The sequence below is a fragment of the Styela clava genome, chromosome 3, assembly GCF_964204865.1.
Source record: "Styela clava chromosome 3, kaStyClav1.hap1.2, whole genome shotgun sequence".
Lineage (NCBI taxonomy): Eukaryota > Metazoa > Chordata > Ascidiacea > Stolidobranchia > Styelidae > Styela > Styela clava.
This window is the reverse complement of record NC_135252.1, coordinates 628830-652531: the sequence shown is the minus strand read 5'-3', so window position 1 is coordinate 652531 and position 23702 is coordinate 628830. Positions and strand designations below refer to the sequence as shown.

Genomic DNA, 23702 nt, shown 5'->3' with positions numbered 1-23702 from the left:
GTGACAATTGCCAGTGTGGTGTCATGGTGTCGACGACAAGGGAACTGATATTTTTATAGCATAAGTGGGATGTTTGAGAAGGTGGAGAACTAAGGACAAATTGCAATTTTGGAAATATGATATTATGCCTCAAAAACGTCGACATGTCAAGCCATTTGTTTATCACACTTCATTAAATTGCGGATAAAAGCGTTTGTACACGGATTTACAGAATTAGAGATACAATATGACCCAGCGCCATATTGAGATTGTCCAGAACGGATGATAATGTTGAGCAGAGCAGCTCGTCACAGAACCTCTAATTAACCTGCGTAGGTTCGAATCTCATGCGGGAATGATTATATGCGAGAGTGTTGAATGACTCCTTGTCGCCATAAGGTGTTTCATGTAAGCGCTGGTCGTTACGGCTTTCTCCACCATCAAGACCATACATCTGAAAACTGATAACTGGCCAACTAATCCTATACCAAACATGGACTGACAACCAGGCGATATGCCGTGTTTTGTCACATGATTAAGCCGTTTCAGTATCTTTTTTCTCTCTGAAATATGTAAATCCCAGCGCCCTTCGAATTTTGAAGTCTCACAAAACTATTAGTATATCAGGTAGTTTTTAAAATTTGAAGGCATATTTCTGAATGAAACCGGTTTTATAAAACTGATATTGATGTATTTTCTGAAAGAATATGAAATTGACTACAACTGAAAATTAACGCTTTTATTTACCGAAAATTTTTGGAGAGTGCATGAAGCTAATTAAAAGTAGAAATATTTGTTAGATTTGATCTTGCCCGTCTTATTTTGGATATCTACATTTATTTATTGTTTAGAGATTGCAATTCCACCCATGTATTTTCAAGGTGTTTTGGATAAAACATATTTTCGCCTCAATCATCTGTTTATTGTTAGCTATAGAAGGTTAGATAAAATTTTGGAACACTCTAAAAAAAGGGCGCGGCTAACCACTAGCCTAAGGCATCGCATCGTACAAACCAGATACTGTGAATATTTGATTATATACAAGCAATGTACAAATAATAACACGGAATCTTGGATTTGAATGTAAACTTTCTAAATAGCTGATGTGTGCTACCTAGCAGGTCTCCCTGTGCTTTATTTTATCCTCCACTGGTGCATGATATACCATAGGAGAGAAACAAGCCTCTGCTATAATAGATGAAGCAGTTCGAAAACAGAGTCACTTTTTGCACGACAGATATTTCACTTTAGTGACTGATCAAAAACTGTGTGCCAATGTTCAATACTAATGCGGATTAAATATTTAGAAACTCCAAGCTATAGAGAGCAAAATACGACTGAATTTTAATACTATGTAGCACACCCCCGGCAAACAAAACATTGTAGCGTATACTCTTTCACGAATATGTGGATTCCATTTTATTTGGGGCATCTAGGTATTACAAAGATATCCCACTTCGAATGAAGCGAGAAGTAATGCAGATTCAACTTTAGTTTTTCATGCAAAGCTCAACCTTCATATACTGCTTGAATAAGCTTTTATGACTGTTTAAAATGACATACATAGTGTCGAGGAAACGCACGACATAACTATAGTCGCTGCACACTTTTTCACGGGACCGAAAAGTCTCAATATGAACCTGTGAACCAAGTTACTAGGTCAATCTTTGGAAATAGCTATGCCTTGCATTCTGTGCATTTCAAATAATTTTAACTGAGAAGATTGTAGTTTTTAACAGAAGATTGATGCTGATTAAATCTCATTTCAGATTAGTAGTTCTTAAGTATATATACTCCGTACACTTTTCAATAACAATAGCTCTATTTGATTGGAATATTTTTATTAGCTATTGCCATCTGATATTGAGCTAAATATTTATAGATAATATATAAAAAAGAATTGCAAATGCAATTTAACGAGGGTCATGTTCATTTGAATCATTCTCCATTCTGTTCGATTACGCTGCTTTAGAAAAATCACATAAAATATAGTTTGGTGGAATTCGTCCGAAAAATACCCGTCCATTTTTGACAAACTAGATTCGCTGATTCTTTTATTGTAAGGAGGGGATTTCAGCCGTGGCGTTATTTCAAACAAATCAAAGAAATCCCCCTTCTGTCAATAAACGGGATGATCCAAAGAATCGACCCAGCAATTTTTTCAACGAGTTGATAACAGAACTGGACGTATTGAGAAAACAGCTACACTACCCACCACGCGAGCTCTGTATCCATGGGCTACACATAAATTCACGAACTAGTTGTTAACCACTTCAGCCAACATGCCATGTTTGAATTTCAACATTTTGTAAATATAAATCGGAATCGAATTTGCCTCGAAGTGGGACGCTGCCATCCCCAAGATACATTTTTGGAACATGCTTTGACTGCAATTGTTCTAACTCATGACAAATGTCGCTTGCGCCCACATAGATGCCATATATATTAGTTCAAGTGGTTCCCAAACTTTTTTTTCGCGACCCCAATTTTCATAAAATCAGAGCCTGCAGATACTCGTGCTGACCTGAAATAATTTTGAGGCCTCCGTATATAAGTTAAGGAAATGGTACTAGTTGAATTGCTAGTTGCACCTGTGCAATGAATATAAAATTTTGACTTCAGACTTCAATCGCATTCTTGAAAAGAAAAACAAAAATTGTAACCATGAATGAACTATTGATTGGGTGCTACTTATGTACGTATATGACATTTTCTGATGCTACTTAGTAACTGCAAATTTCTTAAGCGACCGAAGGAATCAAATGTCCAATTCGTGTTCAAGCGTCCGCAGTGACACCCCTGTATCAACAAATTTGATCAATATATCAAAATTTATCAATATTCGAACATTTTAATAATTCGGAAATATTGAAGTTTGGGTCTCATCGTAATTGTTCAGAACTACAACAAGACGGAGACTGAGCTACCTCTTTTAGGGCTTCATGTACCTTGGAACTCGACAGTAAAATGAAATGTAATTAAACATTACTAAACATGCCAGGCACCATTTCAACATTGGTGGGATTTGAAAAGAATATAAAGCATTAATAAATGCATGTCATGTGCGAGACACAACACACAATAAATCAAAAGTGGATAATATATTATGTCAAATGGAAACTTCTTATCATGCTTGTGCTATGTTTATCATCGAAGTGTATGACTGGTGTCAATCATATGCTTCATATTGTGTTTTGTTTGGTCACTAAAAACTTCAAACTTTATATAGTGATATTTAAGTACATTTTGCAACAAACCTGAATGTATCCCGGGGGAATGGAAAGCCCATAAGATAGCTTATTCATATGGCGCACTACATGTGCTCGCCTTGTTACCATTCCATGTCGGGTATGAGATAAGGTAAGATCTTACATTTTTATCCTGGGGGAAGGTAAAACTATAAGACTGCTTGATCATGCGACAATCATAGCCTCTTGCTTGGTTACCAGTCCATGTCCAGTTACTTTGTCATATTTTGTATTTATATTGTTTTCTATGTGCAGTGCATTTTCTTTCTTCATGGTGTTCTTATTTTTTTTTTCCAGTAGATTAACAGGTGCGGCGGTGTGACTAATCGTACTAAGCCAGTGGTCGGCAAACTTTATGTACTTGCGGGAAAAATAAACACATTTCCGGTAACGCGCGGACCGCATTAATTTACGCCTGCGAACTATCGCCACATTAACTTAAATTAGGGCGCACATAGACCTTCTTTTGCTGTGTTAAAAACCTTCCGCAATGAGACGTGTAACTGGCCATGATATATTTTCAAGTAAAAGTTATTTTTATTTACTTATTATCAATGTGAACTTGTGAGGTAATTATGAGCGTGATGATTGTTGAAGTAATTGGTGTTATTGGCGGTACACGTAATAACCGAATGGTTTCAGTTTACCTACTCCATCAATCTGACTAACACAAACATGAGCAGTACTACTTGCATCTTATTATACATACACTTGACTGCATCATGCCCCACATCCTGATGGGAACGGTGCCACCATCTAAACCGTGGCAGAAACAAGTGAAGAAGGGTTTCCGTAAATTTGAACCCACGTACATTTGAACCCACGACAATTGCACCTGCATATTGCACCTATGAATTTTTTTTCCGTTTTCCGGATATTTGAACCCATACTAACCCTAACCCATGGGTTTTAGCCCATGTATGTAGATTGAACCCGCGGATATACACATGGGTTCAAATGTAAGTGGGTTCAAATGTACGGTCACCGTAAAGAATGATACCCACAGAAGTATGTAAAATACCTACACAACCAAGAATTTGCTAAAATTTCCCGATAAGACGTCCTCTTACCAAATCTACAAAAAAGAGACAATATGCTGTATTGCAATAGTTTTCAACCAGGGTTTCGACAATACAGCTCAAGGGTTTGCAAGTTAACATTTAAATCAGAATTTTATATCATTATATGCATATTGTCTAAATATAATTGAATAACTATTGGGTGTTCCACTAATATGGAAATTGCTACAACTTGAAGATCATTTTGCCATATTTAGTTTGCTTTTATATATACATGGTGTGCATAAAGTCCTTCACAAAATTACCTAACCAGTTTTTTTTGTATTGAATCAGTAATTATTTATGTATTTTTACTTCATTTAATACATCTGAGAGAGCCAAAACAAAATATGGCATCGATAAATTCCCTTTTCAATTAAAAAAAGTACTTAATGGACACCCTACGGCATACGCAATAAAATTACCGTGCCCATTCCGTAGAATACTCTAATAGAATTTTCGCCATCCGAGCAATTGATGAAATATAATAAGGTCACGTTGTACATCAAGGAATACTGAATCTAATGCAGTAAGTGTTAAATCCTGTTACAATATTTCATTTGTGATGGACTAAAAGTAAACACTTCGGAAGAACTGAAAATCGGTGTAACAACGTTTGTAAAAGACTTGATTAACTTTAGCAGATAAATTATAGAGGAACATGCAAACTTTTGATGAGGTTTAATTATGAAACATATACGCAAACACAACAACGGTTAGAAAGTCCACACCAGGCCTTCCTTCCCTCCAGACGCGACGGGAAGCGCGCATGGAGTTCCTAATTACCGGAGACCGCCATAGTCGCACACCCAAAAGGTCTGGTTCCACACGGCATAATTGCCAAGGGAACCAACCACAAATGCGGGAAACTCCACCATTTTGTCAGTGGCAAGAGAAATGGAGTGAAATAACTCTTCATACTTAGAATGCTTCCGACGGGCCGCATCCTCTATAGCAGCCTCACCGTTGTCGAATGGGCACACCACATCAAGTACTACGACCCGTATAGACTTCCTTTAAAATTAATCGGACTACTATCGGCGGCGAGTTGATGAAATTGAAGAATAGAATTTGCAATAAAAATGATCAAAATTGTTATTATCGGGATTTGGATTTTCTACGACGAAAAATCTTGTTGAAATTCGACCTGGCAATTATGCTCAATTACAAATAGGAACGATATCTTGTACGAGAACGAAACAAAAAAGCCTCACAATTTTTTTTACGGCTGTCTGCGCTCTTTTGTGACTCGCGTTTCTGAATATCGTTATGCAATTGTTGTCAAAGTTGCTCTAACATTGTTGAAGACGTAACATAACAATTGATTAGTTCATTTCTCGGGGCGTTTTTCGGGGGTGCAAAATGTTTTTGGTGATATACGAGAAGTAGATTTGCAATTTAGTCTCTTCCCGCATACGATGCCGTTTACGAAAAATGTTTTGTAGTTATAAATTAACGATTCAGAAATCTGAAATAAAAATAAATCAGGATGGTGGTGACTCTAATGCGGTTGAATACAAATCGATAATCAAATTTCTTTAAGAATCCATCACAAACTTTTTCATAACCACCTTAAACCTAGGCCATATATCATGACCCAGGGCCGAAATGATGACTGGGTTTAGTCCCAGTGACCAAACCAACCTCCGACTTGTTTACTGATGTAGACTTTTGTTGCAATGATAAAATTAATATAAAAAGACACCTGTAAATGAACAATAATGTTAGGTCTGTGTTAAGACTTGTTAATATATTTGTGTCACTTTATCTCATACATCATTGTTAAATAAACCATGCTATAACCTCTATTATAACACATTCTCCCTTTTTGCTATCTATAAAAGAAACTTGCTGTTTGGTGAGTTGTAACTTTGTCATATTAAATCTGATGGGGGGTATGATTGCTTTTTGAAATGATGGTTTTCACATATATATAGATGTCATCTTGCATTTCGTGAACTAATCTAAAATTATGACTAAAATATAGTAATTGCAATCATTTTTGAAAACTAATTACATCAAATCTTTTCTTATTTAAGTTTCCTTACAACATTAATATTGAACATTATTTTTCATACAGCTATGTTAAATGATACAACAACTACATGTAAAGCAAACCGATTTCACCCATGCTCAGAAGTAAACACAGACGTAAACAAATAGAATAAACAAATCTTGTGCTGCAATTAGTTAATTATTGTTACGTAATTAAACGTAATTTACTCATTCCAATCAGATAAATTGCATTAATGTTGTATGCTGCTGCAATGACAACAATTTTGTTGATATGAGGTTTACGTATAAGATTGGTTTCTGATTTTTCTGTAAAAAAAAAACAGAAAATACAGTCGATACGGGCTAATGCAATTTCTCATATTTTTCGCTTAGTGAATTCAAATAAGCATTGGAGAGCTCGAGCAATTTTTCAGAAAAATGTCCATTCATAGAAGTCATTTTTAGCATCTGAGAGCCTACCTATGCTATTCTGCAAGCTGCAATCGAAACCCACCGCGTTGTGGTCGGCTGGTGGAAAGAGCGAAATTGGACTTCCTAAATGGGAAATCTAATTTTGTGCAAAGTTAAAGAAAATGATGGTTGAGAAGGTGGAGAACCAAGGACAAATTGAAATTTTGGAAATATGATATCATGCCTCAAAAACGTCGACATGTCAAGCCATTTGTTTATCACACTTCATTAAATTGCGGATAAAAGCGTTTGTACACGGTTTTACAGAATTAGAGATACAATATGACCCAGCGCCCTATTGAGATTGTCCAGAACGGATGATAATGTTGAGCAAAGCTCTGCAAAAAATATTCTTGGCTCGGTGTTGTGGTGCATCATGCTGAACACTCAGAATACGCTCGTCACAGAACCTCTAATTAACCTGCGTAGGTTCGAATCCCATGCGGGAATGATTATATGCGAGAGTGTTGCAGGACTCCTTGTCGCCATAAGGTGTTTCATGTAAGCGCTGGTCGTTACGGCTCTCTCCACCATCAAGACCATATATCTGAAAACTGATAACTGGCCAACTAATCCTATACCAAACATGGACTGACAACCAGGCGATATGCCGTGTTTTGTCACATGATTAAGCCGTTTCAGTATCTTTTTTCTCTCTGAAATATGTAATCCCAGAGCCCTTCGAATTTTGAAGTCTCACAAAACTATTAGTATATCAGGTAGTTTTTAAAATGTGAAGGCATATTTCTGAATGAAACCGGTTTTATAAAACTGATATCGATGTATTTTCTGAAAGAATATGAAATTGACTACAACTGAAAATTAACGCTTTTATTTACCGAAAATTTTTGGAGAGAGCATGAAGCTAATTACAAGTAGAAATATTTGTTAGATTTGATCTTGCCCGTCTTATTTTGGATATCTACATTTATTTATTGTTTAGAGATTGCAATTCCACGATTTCCACCCATGTATTTTCAAGGTGTTTTGGATAAAACATATTTTCGCCTCAATCATCTGTTTTATTGTTAGCTATAGAAGGTTAGATAAAATTTTGGAACACGCTAAAAAAAGGGCGCGGCTAACCACTAGCCTAAGGCATCGCATCGTACAAACCAGATACTGTGAATATTTGATTATATTCAAGCAATGTACAAATAATAACACAGAATCTTGGATTTGAATGTAAACTTTCTAAATAGCTGATGTGTGCTACCTAGCAGGTCTCCCTGTGCTTTATTTTCCAGAATTTTATCTTCCACTGGTGCATGATATACCATAGGAGAGAAACAAGCCTCTGCTATAATAGATGAAGCAGTTCGAAAACAGAGTCACTTTTTGCACGACAGATATTTCACTTTAGTGACTGATCAAAAACTGTGTGCCAATGTTCAATTCTAATGCGGATAAAATATTTAGAAACTCCAAGCTATAGAGAGCAAAATACGACTGAATTTTAATACTATGTAGCACACCCCCGGCAAACAAAACATTGTAGCGTATACTCTTTCACGAATATGTGGATTCCATTTTATTTGGGGCATCTAGGTATTACAAAGATATCCCACTTCGAATGAAGCGAGAAGTAATGCAGATTCAACTTCAGTTTTCCATGCAAAGCTCAACCTTCATATACTGCTTGAATAAGCTTTTATGACTGTTTAAAATGACATACATAGTGTCGAGGAAACGCACGACATAACTATAGTCGCTGCACACTTTTTCACGGGACCGAAAAGTCTCAATATGAACCTGTGAACCAAGTTACTAGGTCAATCTTTGGAAATAGCTATGCCTTGCATTCTGTGCATTTCAAATAATTTTAACTGAGAAGATTGTAATTTTTAACAGAAGATTGATGCTGATTAAATCTCATTTCAGATTAGTAGTTTTTAAGTATATATACTCCGTACTCTTTTCAATAACAATAGCTCTATTTGATTGGAATATTTTTATTAGCTATTGCCATCTGATATTGAGCTAAATATTTATAGATAATATATAAAAAAGAATTGCAAATGCAATTTAACGAGGGTCATGTTCATTTGAATCCTTCTCCATTCTGTTCGATTACGCTGCTTTAAAAAAATCACATAAAATATAGTTTGGTGGAATTCGTTCGGAAAATACCCGTCCTTTTTGACAAACTAGATTCGCAGATTCTTTTATTGTAAGGAGGGGGATTTCAGCCGTGGCGTTATTTCAAACAAATCAAAGATATCCCCCTTCTGTCAATAAACGGGATGATCCAAAGAATCGACCCAGCAATTTTCAACGAGTTGATAATAGAACTGGACGTATTGAGAAAACAGCTACACTACCCACCACGCGAGCGCTGTATTCATGGGCAACACATAAATTCACAAACTAGTTGTCAACCACTTCAGCCAACACGCCATGTTTGAATTTCAACATTTTGTAAATATAAATCGGAATCGAATTTGCCTCGAAGTGGGACGCTGCCATCCCCAAGATAAATTTTTGGAACATGCTTTGACTGCAATTGTTCTAACTCATGTCAAATGTCGCTTGCGCCCACATAGATGCCATATATATTAGTTCAAGTGGTTCCCAAACTTTTTTTTCGCGACCCCAATTTTCATAAAATCAGAGCCTGCAGATACTCGTGCTGACCTGAAATAATTTTGAGGCCTCCGTATATGAGTTAAGGAAATGGTACTAGTTGAATTGCTAGTTGCACCTGTGCAATGAATATAAAATTTTGACTTCAGACTTCAATCGCATTCTTGAAAATAAAAACAAAAACTGTAACCATGAATGGACAACTATTGATTGGGTGCTACTTATGTACGTATATGACATTTTCTGATGGTACTAGATTAGTAACTGCAAATTTCTTAAGCGACCGAAGGAATCAAATGTCCAATTCGTGTTCAAGCGTTCACCCCTGTATCAACAAATTTGATTAATATATCAAAATTTATCAATATTCGAACATTTTAATAATTCGGAAATATTGAAGTTTGGGTCTCACCGTAATTGTTCAGAACTACAACAAGACTGAGACTGAGCTACCTCTTTTAGGGCATCATGTACCTTGAAACTCGACAGTAAAATGAAATGTAATTAAACATTACTAAACATGCCAGGCACCATTGCAACATTGGTGGGATTTGAAAAGAATATAAAGCATTAATAAATGCATGTCATGTGCGAGACACAACACACAATAAATCAAAAGTGGATAATATATTATGTCAAATGGAAACTTCATATCATGCTTGTGCTATGTTTATTATCGAAGGGAATATGGCTGGTGGCAATCATATGCTTCATATTGTGTTTTGATTGGTCACCAAAAACTTCAAATTTATATAGTGATATTTACGTACATTTTGCAACAAACCTGAATGTATCCCGGGGGAATGGAAAGCCCATAAGATATCTTATTCATATGGCGCACTACATGTGCTCGCCTTGTTACCATTCCATGTCGGGTATGAGATAAGGTAAGATCTTACATATTTATCCTGGGGGAAGGGAAAACTATAAGACTGCTTGATCATACGACAATCATAGCCTCTTGCTTGGTTACCAGTCCATGTCCAGTTACTTTATCGTATTTATAGTAGGCCCGTCAAATACGGACCCCACTATCGCAAAATCTCAATTTCTTGTAATCTTTACCATATCCGTATATCCACTCCCGTATTAAAATAACCAATTTGAATGTGCCCTACAGCCCACTGTCGCTCTCGGCAATCTAACTAATATTTTGTTAGATATGAGCATTTTTCCACAAAAAATTTATTCGGGTAAAACGGACACATGGATGGGTAAAACGAACATTAAACAAAATTAATTAAAGACACTACTAAACTATTTGAATGCGTATAAAACGCCTGAAAAATCATAAATAATAAGCCTCGAGAATTACAGTGGAGGCAAGCAATGATGCTCATATTACCCCACCAGACATGAAAACTTATTAATCATCCAGGCATGTACTTGCAACCGAACAAAAGCTTTGCTAATGCATGCACAAACCTTAGTTGATCAACTGAATGTCCTTTACCATAAATAACCTAATGAAACAGGCAAGTTATTTATAGGGGGGGGGGGGGGGTATATTGAGCATATGGGGTTAATTGAGTACAAGGTATAAAAACCTCGCTAACTTTTTTGTATGTTGAGTGAATGGTTTGTACTTTGTAGCAACAATAGTTCATATCCTATGCTTTAATTTCATTGCGTATAACTCACTTGCCTACTAATGATAAAATTGTTTTAGATGTTTGTATGTGAAATTTTTTTTGTTCACGAAAAAAATTGTTTTGGAAACTTTCACGTGACACTTTTCTGATATACGTATAAGTATATTTTAAACTTTTTGTGATGCCTTTTAGTACCTTAGTAAAGACTCTCTTTGCCCCAGTAGATAATTTTTGTGTAACTCATTGACTTTTTGTTTCATTGATGTTTGAAAAAATCGAGGTAAATTGAGTCTGTCGGAAATTTACCGTGGGGTAAATTGGGTATATGCATAAATGGCCTCTCCCACTGCTATAACACAGGATTATGAGGTTCTGTGTGACTATTTTGAGCCCTAACACTTTTTTGTAGCCTTTATCATGTCCATCTTTTAATATAGGCTTCTATTTTTCATGAATATGAGTGTAAATCCACAATGGGCAATCGTAGGATTTTGAGAAAGCAGTTCTTTTCTTGTAACTAAAAAAAAATAGTAAAAAAGAAAGCTGTGGACAAGACAAGCACAGAGTCCTACTCCACCAGTAAGCTTAGTGCATTTACAAAGGCTTTAGTTGACGTAATCACACTCACTGTCATCTCCGAAAACATGTAGTAATAATAAAAAAACAGCCGCCCCAGAAAAAGAATTCAGGCAAAAACTATATAACGTCAGTTGAAAGTATATACCATTATACTGATAGGATAGACTTAAACGGATATGATTGGTAGAAAAAAGAAAAGCAGCAAAGAGAAAGATCATACTATTAGTTCAGAAAAGCAGTAACAGAGTCAGAATTAGATTGGGCTTAATTGACGATGAGACAGAATATGAAACAGAATTCTCACATTGTACAACTGATTATAACAGAGGACTAACTATAAGTAGCATATTCTGACATTAATGAAATCAAGACCTTGACTGGCTGGTTGAAATACGGGGAAAGAGAATTCCATGGCCAAGTTGTCCTCACCAATGTATATAAAATGAACTTTGTATGATACCAGTGTATGAAAGAGCTCAAAGATTTTGTGTTAGATTTAACCCAAAATAGGAACATAAAAAGTATCTCTATCAAGGAAGTTGTTGGCCAAGTCAAACCACCCATTTCTAGTCCATAGTGAACTCGTATTTAAACTAAAAGCCTATTTGTGGTAAAAAGTTTATGGAAACCTTAATCGCGATCTATCATACCAAGTTTAAAGTGATGTCAGATAATTATGTTCCAAGGTTTTTGTAATTACTATTTTTTAAAATAAACTATATGTACCCAAGTTTCTCATGAAGGTCTTTGATTTGGTTCTAGGGCTTTCTTAGATTTGATTTAACTGGTAGATGTCAGTATACTCAATTATCCTCGAAAAATGAGGTAAATTGAGTATACTGACTTCCAAAAAAAAATTGCATTTTAAGGTGACTTGAATACATTGAATAAGACTCAAACTGTTATGCAAGGAAGTACAGGGTCAGAATGTTACAATGAAACCATAATTTCACGGAGAATCGATTTCACTCAAATAGCCCCCCCCCCTATGTAAATTATTACCGGCATTCCGCACATGTGAAAGCTTGAACGTTTCTGCCATAAACACATGAAACCATCTGAGGCATTGCTGACATTGTATCCACCCCTCATCATCGTAAAAATTGTCTTCACAAAACCCACAAACATCACTATTTCTAACAGCCTTGGCAGATTTTTTCCTGTTCATAATTCTTCCTACTTTGACCTTGCTCACATGAGGTTTATTCAAACTGCTGGCCTCTATTTTCTTGGACCCAGCTTTTGCTTTTTTTCTTAGTTATAATACCAGATTCCTTTTTATTTTCTAGAACTGCTAGTTCTTTCCTATATCCTTCACTGGTGAGTATTCTTATACCAGTTATGATCGCTTTCTCACGAGGTGGTTTTAGTCGAGGTGGGGCCTTCGAAAAGGGCAGAATTTCTTCAAATGAAGTGTCACTCAAATGCAATAAACTATCCTCTGGAGATGCTACTCTGTTGTTCTGTAGAGATTTGCTGCCTAAACTTGAGACCTGATGTTTGCTGAATAGTTTTACTGCAACAAGGTGAATCATTGTCAGCTTGCTGCAAACCACATGCAAAAAAATTATTACTTGTCGACGAGCTAGTAATGTTGAGCGGTGGTTGGGAAGTGATGTTGCTACTTGCTAGGCTCTCCTAAATCGAGGTTTACTAAAGTTTGACAGGGGCAAGTTTCCGTATCGTTCCCGAAAGCCACTCCACCAGTCTTTTCCAGCCATTTTAGCAGATTCTGAAAATTTATTAGAAATATTGTTCACCATTGCAAATTCATAAGCGAACTTTCGAATGTCTCTAACCATTAATGGGAACCCTCATTTCAAATTCGAGTATATCTTGCAAAAGATCCTTTTCGTTCTGGCCCAAGGTAGGAGACAACCAAGACTCCGTGATCCCGGGGCATGCTTCAGTGTTCGATAAACATGACGGCGAAGTGTAGCCCTTGGAACCGAATATGTACGTGCTTCAGTCGGGAGTTTTCCTCCGCTTTGTACCATTTCAATTGCTTTTTTCATGTTTTTTCCATCCATTGACATCTTTTACTACCTCTCTTCCATTTACGAAGCATATTTCGTGAACAACAACTCAAAATCTGAGACAATGTCCCTTTTGGGGTGAAATGGACACTAAAAACAAGAAAGCATATCGTTTTGGACTGGTAGACTGAAATGAAACAACTTATATCCCAAATAAACACAACTCAGATAGTGTATAAATCTGACTACTTTTTATTTTGTAATTGCATAATAACGGAGCCTAAGATGAAAATAAAAAAAAATCACCCCCCTAATTGTCATGACGTCATGAAGTTTATTTCGAGCTCCCACAAGCAATCATCTGCGCAGTCAGACTATGCAAACGCCTTTAAAACCTCATGAGGTACAGTAAAAAAGAAATAAAATTGTTTATTACCTTATAGTTGGTGTTTTGGTCCCACAACTGACGTTGAAACTCAATATGATAGTAAATACCCACTTTTTCGCTCCTCCAAAATCGAACCCGCCAGAAAATCGCAAGCATGTTGACGAAATTTGCGGCAATGGCGACGTATTCGCTTCAGCGAAATTACGCTTAGTTACGTAACAAACGAGCAGTGAAACCGCGGCCGTAGCTCTTATGGTGTCGCTGTGAGATCAAATCGAAAAAAGGTGTCCGCTTTACCCCGCCTGTCCGTTCTCCCCCGACCTACTATATATTGTTTTCTATGTGCAGTGCATTTTCTTTCTTCATGGTGTTCTAATTTTTTTTTTCCAGTAGATTAACAGGTGCGGCGGTGTGACTAATCGTACTAAGCCAGTGGTCGGCAAACTTTATGTACTTGCTGGAAAAATAAACACATTTCCGGTAACGTGCGGGCCGCATTAATTTACGCCTGCGAACTATCGCCACATTAACTTAAATTAGGGCGCACACGGACCTTCTATTGCTGTGTTAAAAACCTTCCGCAATGAGACGTGTAACTGGCCATGATATATTTTCAAGTAAACGTTATTTTTATTTACTTATTATCAATGTGAACTTGTGAGGTAAATATGAGCGTGATGATTGTTGAAGTAATTGGTGTTATTGGCGGTACACGTAATAACCGAATGGCTTCAGTTTACCTACTCCATCAATCTGACTAACACAAACATGAGCAGTACTACTTGCATCTTATTATATATACACTTGACTGCATCATGCCCCACATCCTGATGGGAACGGTGCCACCATCTAAGCCGTGGCAGAAACAAGTGAAGAAGGGTTTCCGTAAATTTGAACCCACGTACATTTGAACCCACGACAATTGCACCTGCATATTGTACCTATGACCTTTTTTTCCGTTTTGCGGATATTTGAACCCATACTAACCCTAACCCATGGGTTTTAGCCCATGTATGTAGATTGAACCCGCGGATATACACATGGGTTCAAATGTAAGTGGGTTCAAATGTACGGTCACCGTAAAGAATGATACCCACAGAAGTATGTAAAATACCTACACAACCAAGAATTTGCTAAAATTTCCCGATAAGACGTCCTCTTACCAAATCTACAAAAATGAGACAATATGCTGTATTGCAATGGTTTCCAACCAGGGTTCCGACAATACAGCTCAAGGGTTTGCAAGTTAACATTTAAATCAGAATTTTATATCATTATATGCATATTGTCTAAATATAATTGAATAACTATTGGGTGTTCCACTAATATGGAAATTGCCATATTTAGTTTGCTTTTATATATACATGGTGTGCATAAAGTTCTTCACAAAATTACCTAACCAGTTTTTTTGTATTGAATCAGTAATTATTTATGTATTTTTACTTCATTTAATACATCTGAGAGAGCCAAAACAAAATATGGCATCGATAAATTCCCTTTTCAATTAAAAAAAGTACTTTATGGACACCCTAAGGCATACGCAATAAAATTACAGTGCCCATTCAGTAGAATACTCTAATAGAATTTTCGCCATCCGAGCAATTGATGAAATATAATAAGGTCACGTTGTACATCGAGGAATAATGAATCTATGCAGTAAGTGTTAAATCCTGTTACAATATTTCATTTGTGATGGACTAAAAGTAAACACTTCGGAAGAACTGAAAATCGGTGTAACAACGTTTATAAAAGACTTGATTAACTTTAGTAGTTAAATTATAGAGGAACATGCAAACTTTTGATGAGGTTTAATTATGAAACATAGACGCAAATACAACAACGGTTAGAAAGTCCACCCCAGGCCTTCCTTCCCTCCAGACGCGACGGGAAGCGCGCATGGAGTTCCTAATTACCGGAGACCGCCATAGTCGCACACCCAAAAGGTCTGGTTCCACACGGCAAAATTGCCAAGGGAACCAACCACAAATGCGGGAAACTCCACCATCTTGTCAGTGGCAAGAGAAATGGAGTGAAATAACTCTTCATACTTTGAATGCTTCCGACGGGCCGCAGCCTCACCGTTGTCGAATGGGCACACCACATCAAGTACTACGACCCGTATAGACTTCCTTTAAAATAAATCGGACTACTATCGGCGGCGAGTTGATGAAATTGAAGAATAGAATTTGCAATAAAAATGATAAAATTGTTATTGTCGGGTCAACGATTTGGATTTTCTACGACGACAAATCTTGTTGAAATTCGACCTGGCAATTATGCTCAATTACAAATTTGAAACGATATCTTGTACGAGAACGAAACAAAAAAGACTCACAATTTTTTTTTACGGCTGTCTGCGCTCTTTTGTGACTCGCGTTTCTGAATATCGTTATGCAATTGTTGTCAAAGTTGCTCTAACATTGTTGAAGACGTAACATACCAATTGATTAGTTCATTTCTCGGGGCGTTTTTCGGGGGTGCAAAATGTTTTTGGTGATATACGAGAAGTAGATTTGCAATTTAGTCTCTTCCCGCATACGATGCCGTTTGCAAAAATGTTTTGTATAGTCATAAATTAACGATCCAGAAATCTGAAATAAAAATAAATCAGGATGGTGGTGACTCTAATGCGGTTGAATACAGATCGATAATCAAATTTCTTTAAGAATCCATCCCAAACTTTTTCAAAACCACCTTAAACCTAGGCCATATATCATGACCCAGGGCCGAAATGATGACTGGGTTTAGTCCCAGTGACCAAACCAACCTCCGACTTGTTTACTGATGTAGACTTTTGTTGCAATGATAAAATTAATATAAAAAGACACCTGTAAATGAATAATAATGTTACGTCTGTGTTAAGACTTGTTAATATATTTGTGTCACTTTACCTCATACATCATTGTTAAATAAACCATGCTATAACCTCTATTATAACACATTCTCCCTTTTTGCTATCTATAAAAGAAACTTGCTGTTTGATGAGTTGTAACTTTGTCATATTAAATCTGATAGTGGATTAAATCTGACGCTACCTAGCAGGTCTCCGTGTGCTTTATTTTCCAGAATTTTATCTTCCACTGGTGCATGATATACCATAGGAGAGAAACAAGCCTCTGCTATAATAGATGAAGCAGTTCGAAAACAGAGTCACTTTTTGCACGACAGATATTTCACTTTAGTGACTGATCAAAAACTGTGTGCCAATGTTCAATACTAATGCGGATTAAATATTAAGAAACTCCAAGCTATAGAGAGCAAAATACGACTGAATTTTAATACTATGTAGCACACCCCCGGCAAACAAAACATTGTAGCGTATGCTCTTTCACGAATATGTGGATTCCATTCTATTTGGGGCATCTAGGTATTACAAAGATATCCCACTTCGAATGAAGCGAGAAGTAATGCAGATTCAACTTTAGTTTTTCTTGCAAAGCTCAACCTTCATATACTGCTTGAATAAGCTTTTATGACTGTTTAAAATGACATACATAGTGTCGAGGAAACGCACGACATAACTATAGTCGCTGCACACTTTTTCACGGGACCGAAAAGTCTCAATATGAACCTGTGAACCAAGTTACTAGGTCAATCTTTGGAAATAGCAATGCCTTGCATTCTGTGCATTTCAAATAATTTTAATATAATTTGGTGGAATTCGTCCGGAAAATACCCGTCCATTTTTGACAAACTAGATTCGCTGATTCTTTTATTGTAAGAAGGGGATTTCAGCCGTGGCGTTATTTCAAACAAATCAAAGAAATCCCCCTTCTGTCAATAAACGGGATGATCCAAAGAATCGACCCAGCAATTTTTTCAACTAGTTGATAATAGAACTGGACGTATTGAGAAAACAGCTACACTACCCACCACGCGAGCGCTGTATCCATGGGCTACACACAAATTCACGAACTAGTTGTCAACCACTTCAGCCAACATGCCATGTTTGAATTTCAACATTTTGTAACTATAAATCGGAATCGAATTTGCCTCGAAGTGGGACGCTGCCATCCCCAAGATACATTTTTGGAACATGCTTTGACTGCAATTGTTCTAACTCATGACAAATGTCGCTTGCGCCCACATAGATGCCATATATATTAGTTCAAGTGGTTCCCAAACTTTTTTTTCGCGACCCCAATTTTCATAAAATCAGAGCCTGCAGATACTCGTGCTGACCTGAAATGATTTTGAGGCCTCCGTATATGAGTTAAGGAAATGGTACTAGTTGAATTGCTAGTTGCACCTGTGCAATGAATATAAAATTTTGACTTCAGACTTCAATCGCATTCTTGAAAATAAAAACAAAAACTGTAACCATGAATGGGCAACTATTGATTGGGTGCTACTTATGTACGTATATGACATTTTCTGATGGTACTAGATTAGTAACTGCAAATTTCTTAAGCGACCGAAGGAATCAAATGTCCAATTCGTGTTCAAGCGTCCGCAGTGACACCCCTGTATCAACAAATTTGATCAATATATCACAATTTATCAATATTCGAACATTTTAATAATTCGGAAATATTGAAGTTTGGGTCTCACCGTAATTGTTCAGAACTACAACAAGACGGAGACTGAGTTACCTCTTTTAGGGCTTCATGTATCTTGGAACTCGACAGTAAAATGAAATGTAATTAAATATTCTTAAACATGCCAGGCACCATTGCAACATTGGTAGGATTTGAAAAGAATATAAAGCATTGATAAATGCATGTCATGCGCAAGAGACAACACACAATAAATCAAAAGTGGATAATACATTATGTCAAATGGAAACTTCATATCATGCTTGTGCTATATTTATTATCGAAGGGAATATGGCTGGTGGCAATCATATGCTTCATATTGTGTTTTGATTGGTCACTAAAAACTTCAAACTTTATATAGTGATATTTACGTACATTTTGCAACAAACCTGAATGTATCCCGGGGGAATGGAAAGTCCATAAGATAGCTTATTCATATGGCGCACTACATGTGCTCGCCTTGTTACCATTCCATGTCGGGTATGAGATAAGGTAAGACCTTACATATTTACCCTGGGGGAAGGTAAAACTATAAGACTGCTTGATCATACGACAATCATAGCCTCTTGCTTGGTTACCAGTCCATGTCCAGTTACTTTATCGTATTTTGTATTTATATTGTTTTCTATGTGCAGTGCATTTTCTTTCTTCATGGTGTTCTTATTTTATTCCCCAGTAGATTAACAGGTGCGGCGGTGTGACTAATCGTACTAAGCCAGTGGTCGGCAAACTTTATGTACTTGCGGGAAAAATAAACACATTTCCGGTAACGTGCGGGCCGCATTAATTTACGCCTGCGAACTATCGCCACATTAACTTAAATTAGGGCGCACATGGACCTTCTATTGCTGTGTTAAAAACCTTCCGCAATGAGACGTGTAACTGGCCATGATATATTTTCAAGTAAACGTTATTTTTATTTACTTATTTATCAATGTGAACTTGTGAGGTAATTATGAGCGTGATGATTGTTGAAGTAATTGGTGTTATTGGCGGTACACGTAATAACCGAATGGTTTCAGTTTTTCTACTCCATCAATCTGACTAACACAAACATGAGCAGTACTACTTGCATCTTATTATACACACACTTGACTGCATCATGCCCCACATCCTGATGGGAACGGTGCCACCATCTAAGCCGTGGCAGAAACAAGTGAATAATGGTTTCCGTAAATTTGAACCCACGTACATTTGAACCCACGACAATTGCACCTGCATATTGCACCTATGAAATTTTTTTCCGTTTTGCGGATATTTGAACCCATACTCACCCTAACCCATGGGTTTTAGCCCCCGTATGTAAATTAAAACCGCGGATATACACATGGGTTCAAATGTAAGTGGGTTCAAATGTAAGTGAGTTTAAATGTACGGTAACCGTATAGAATGATACCCACAGAAGTATGTAAAATACCTACACAACCAAGAATTTGCTAAAATTTCCCGATAAGACGTCCTCTTACCAAATCTACAAAAATGAGAAATATATGCTGTATTGCAATGGTTTTCAACCAGGGTTCCGACAATACAGCTCAAGGGTTTGCAAGTTAACATTTAAGTCAGAATTTTATATCATTATATGCATATTGTCTAAATATAATTGAATAACTATTGGGTGTTCCACTAATATGGAAATTGCTATAATTTGAAGATCATTTTGCCATATTTAGTTTGCTTTTATATATACATGGTGTGCATAAAGTCCTTCACAAAATTACCTAACCAGTTTTTTTTGTATTGAATCAGTAACTATTTATGTATTTTTACTTCATTTAATACATCTGAGAGAGCCAAAACAAAATATGGCATCGATAAATTCCCTTTTTAATTAAAAAAAGTACTTTATGGACACCCTATGGCATACGCAATAAAATTACAGTGCCCATTCAGTAGAATACTCTAATAGAATTTTCGCCATCCGAGCAATTGATGAAATATAATAACTTAATAAGGTCACGTTGTACATCGAGGAATAATGAATCTATGCAGTAAGTGTTAAATCCTGTTACAATATTTCATTTGTGATGGACTAAAAGTAAACACTTCGGAAGAACTGAAAATCGGTGTAACAACGTTTATAAAAGACTTGATTAACTTTAGTAGTTAAATTATAGAGGAACATGCAAACTTTTGATGATGTTTAATTATGAAACATATACGCAAACACAACAACGGTTAGAAAGTCCACACCAGGCCTTCCTTTCCTCCAGACGCGACGGGAAGCGCGCATGGAGTTCCTAATTACCGGAGACCGCCATGTAACACCTTTTTCTATGTATCCTGGCAAATACAGGTGTCGCATAAGGGGGTGACTGAAATATCTGGCTGTTCTTTGATTCTTGGAAAACTATTCGAAAACGCGAAACTCTCAGTGTGTCCTCCAGTGCCACAAATATCAAAAGAATGATGTTGATCAATGAAATTTGATATATTGAAATAAATCCAGTAAAACAGTTCACAATGTTGAATGAGGTTAAAGAGGTGTAGATGTGTGGTATTACGTAATGACAGAATGATGCGTTATGATCCAAATGTTGCGAATGTTGCGGTTTTCTGAATTTAAATAAAAATATTCAAATTCAATCATATGAAACAATAATGCATTGAAGCACTTGTAATCTTAAATTATCAATTAAAGTAAATAATATTCGAACACTAACAAGTCATGTTGATCACAAATTAATATCAAACCAAGACAGCACTATGACAGTATGAGGAAAATATTATCATAAACCCGTAATGTAAAACAAAAATTACAATCTTACCGAAACGTTTTGAGCCAGGCAATAACAAATTCAACTTTAGAATATATAGAAATAACTTCTTCAAATTCAGTTCAGGAATCAATCAAATTATAGTCTATTTCTAGATTACTTAAAATTCTACAATAAAAGTTACAGCAGTTATATGTTCTATTAATATAAGCCTCAGGAACGAGCAATTAAATATCCCTACAACCAAACGTTAAACGTAATTTATATAACACATAAAAACAATCCTTGCGAATAAATAAGCAACAACTACCGTCAAAACACGGCAGCGAGTCATGTGACAGCCAGGCAAGATTATACTTGTCCAGCGAGAGTCGATTGCAACATGTGTTGACATCTGGAACTTCCTATTTGTAGTTTCACTTTAGGGAAATCCCCATTGATAGTAGATAATACCAATTTTCGAACTTACATAAACTCCCCCCAAATGTATGCATTGGGACAATAAATACATTTCCCCTAAAAACAAAAAGTTCAAAAAGTGCAGAAAACGAAATTATGGTCAAATAATAAAAATTGACAAAATCTCAACTTGTATGTACATGTGCAATAATTTCAAGATTTCTCATCTTGAATAAACAGTCGATAAAAAGCTGTTTTGAACAGTTCAGTCCTTTTATTACTTTTCTTCCACATTTGATTCTTGAATGAGACATAACTTGTTGATTGGTCTTCTCAGTACTCCCCATTGAGTTTTGACATCTACATTACGAACTATGTCAAATCTATCCGGATATGTGTTGATAATTCACCCCATTTCCCATTTGCCTCTTGGTACACTGTTGTTTACCACAAGTACTATGTCCCCAACAGTGAAGTTTCTTGTCTTGTCAGGCCATTTTTGAGGAATAGCTATGGTTGGCAAATATTCTTTGCAGAATCTTCTCCAGAACTCGTCAGCAAGAAGTTGAACTCGACGCCACTGCAGAGTGCAGACGACTGTAGGAATCTTGATTATCGAACAATCCAGGTGAAATACATGGCGTTGGTCTTTGTAGAAGTAGATGATTTGGGGATAATGGTGCATTATCTCTCGGATCAAAAAAAACCCGACACAAAGGTCTTAAATTGATTATGTATTCTGCCTCCAGAAGCGCAGTGTGCAGAACATCTTGAGATACTACAGGAGATTTATAAAACATCTTGTTCAAAATTCTTCGTATTGATCGAATTAAAATTTCCCAGGAACCTCCTTGGTTGCTGGCTGTTGGAGTATTGAAATACCAGCGTATTTCTTGTTTTCTGAAGAACCCATCTAATTTGGTATGATCAAGCTTCTGTATTTCTTCTCGCAATATTCGTTGAGCTCCTACAAAATTGGAGCCATTGTCACTGTGTAATTCAAAGGGTTTTGACCTTCTTGCCATAAACCTCCTAAGAGCATTTATAAAAGCATCAGTGGACAAATCTTCAGCCAGTTCAATATGAACAGCTCTTGTTGTGAGGCATGTAAATATGCAGCCATATCTTTTGATTTCACTTCTTCCACGTTTGATCAAATATGGGCCGAAGAAGTCAATTCCCGTCGAATAGAATGGTGGTTGGCCAACCTTTAGACGAGCAGATGGCAGTTCAGCCATTAGCTGTTCTCCTTGTCGTGTGTTAGCTTTTCTACAAGTTACACATTTATTCAATTCATGCCGAATTGTTGCTCTTGGTCTTGTGATCCAATATTTTTCACGAATAACATTCCAAGTATGAGAAACACCTGAATGCCCAACTTTCTTGTGATAGAAGTCAATGATCAATCTGGTTAAGTGGTGATCATTTGGTAAAATGATGGGATGTCGCATTTCAAATGAAATAGGAGCTTTATCCAACCTCCCCACAATCCGTAGAATTCCATCCAATTTAGGTATTATTGGATCCAGTTTTGCAATTGACTTTGTATGCTCAGCTTTTTTCATCTCATGACAAGCCTTCCTGTCACCAATTTCACTTTTGTCTGATAAATTATCAATGACAGATTTGTAATTTTGATGCTGGACATATTTCACAAGTGCTTGCTCTGCATATTGCATTTCTTCCACAGTTATATTTCTTGTGGTAACAGAATTGTGGTTACGAAGAAAACCTTTATATCGTAACACCCATGCAGTATAAATCTTGAGTCTTTGTAAATCAGAAATGCTTTTTATGTAGTTGTCCATTGTGTCAATATTCGAAGCAATAATTGTTGCCACTTTCTTTCTTTTGGCTGAAATTCATCAGGCAAGTCTGTTTTATCTTCACAATTTATTGGCCAACTATCTTCATTCTTCCATAAAAATTGAGGTGCAAGCAACCAACGACTTTTATTGATGAGTGTTTTCAATGATAAGCCGCGTGATGCGTCATCAGCCGGATTGATTTTTGAAGGCACATGTCGCCATTGAGACGGATTTGACTGTCGATGAATCTTGGCCAATCTATTTGCAACAAAGGTACGAAAACGTTTTCTTGGATTGCATATGCTTTGACGCACTGCACTTGAATCAGTCCAAAATACAGATTCACAATCAGAATAACCCAACTTTAATCGTAG

The 23702-nt window shown here is 36.5% G+C and overlaps 1 protein-coding gene across 1 annotated transcript; it reads right to left on the bottom strand.

Moving 5' to 3' along the window:
- Positions 1-22074: 22074 nt before the first annotated feature.
- Positions 22075-23199, bottom strand: LOC144420799 (uncharacterized). The gene has a single exon (XM_078110454.1). It carries the CDS (start codon positions 23197-23199, stop codon positions 22075-22077), a length of 1125 nt encoding a protein of 374 aa, XP_077966580.1.
- Between the last annotated feature and the right edge of the window lie 503 nt (positions 23200-23702).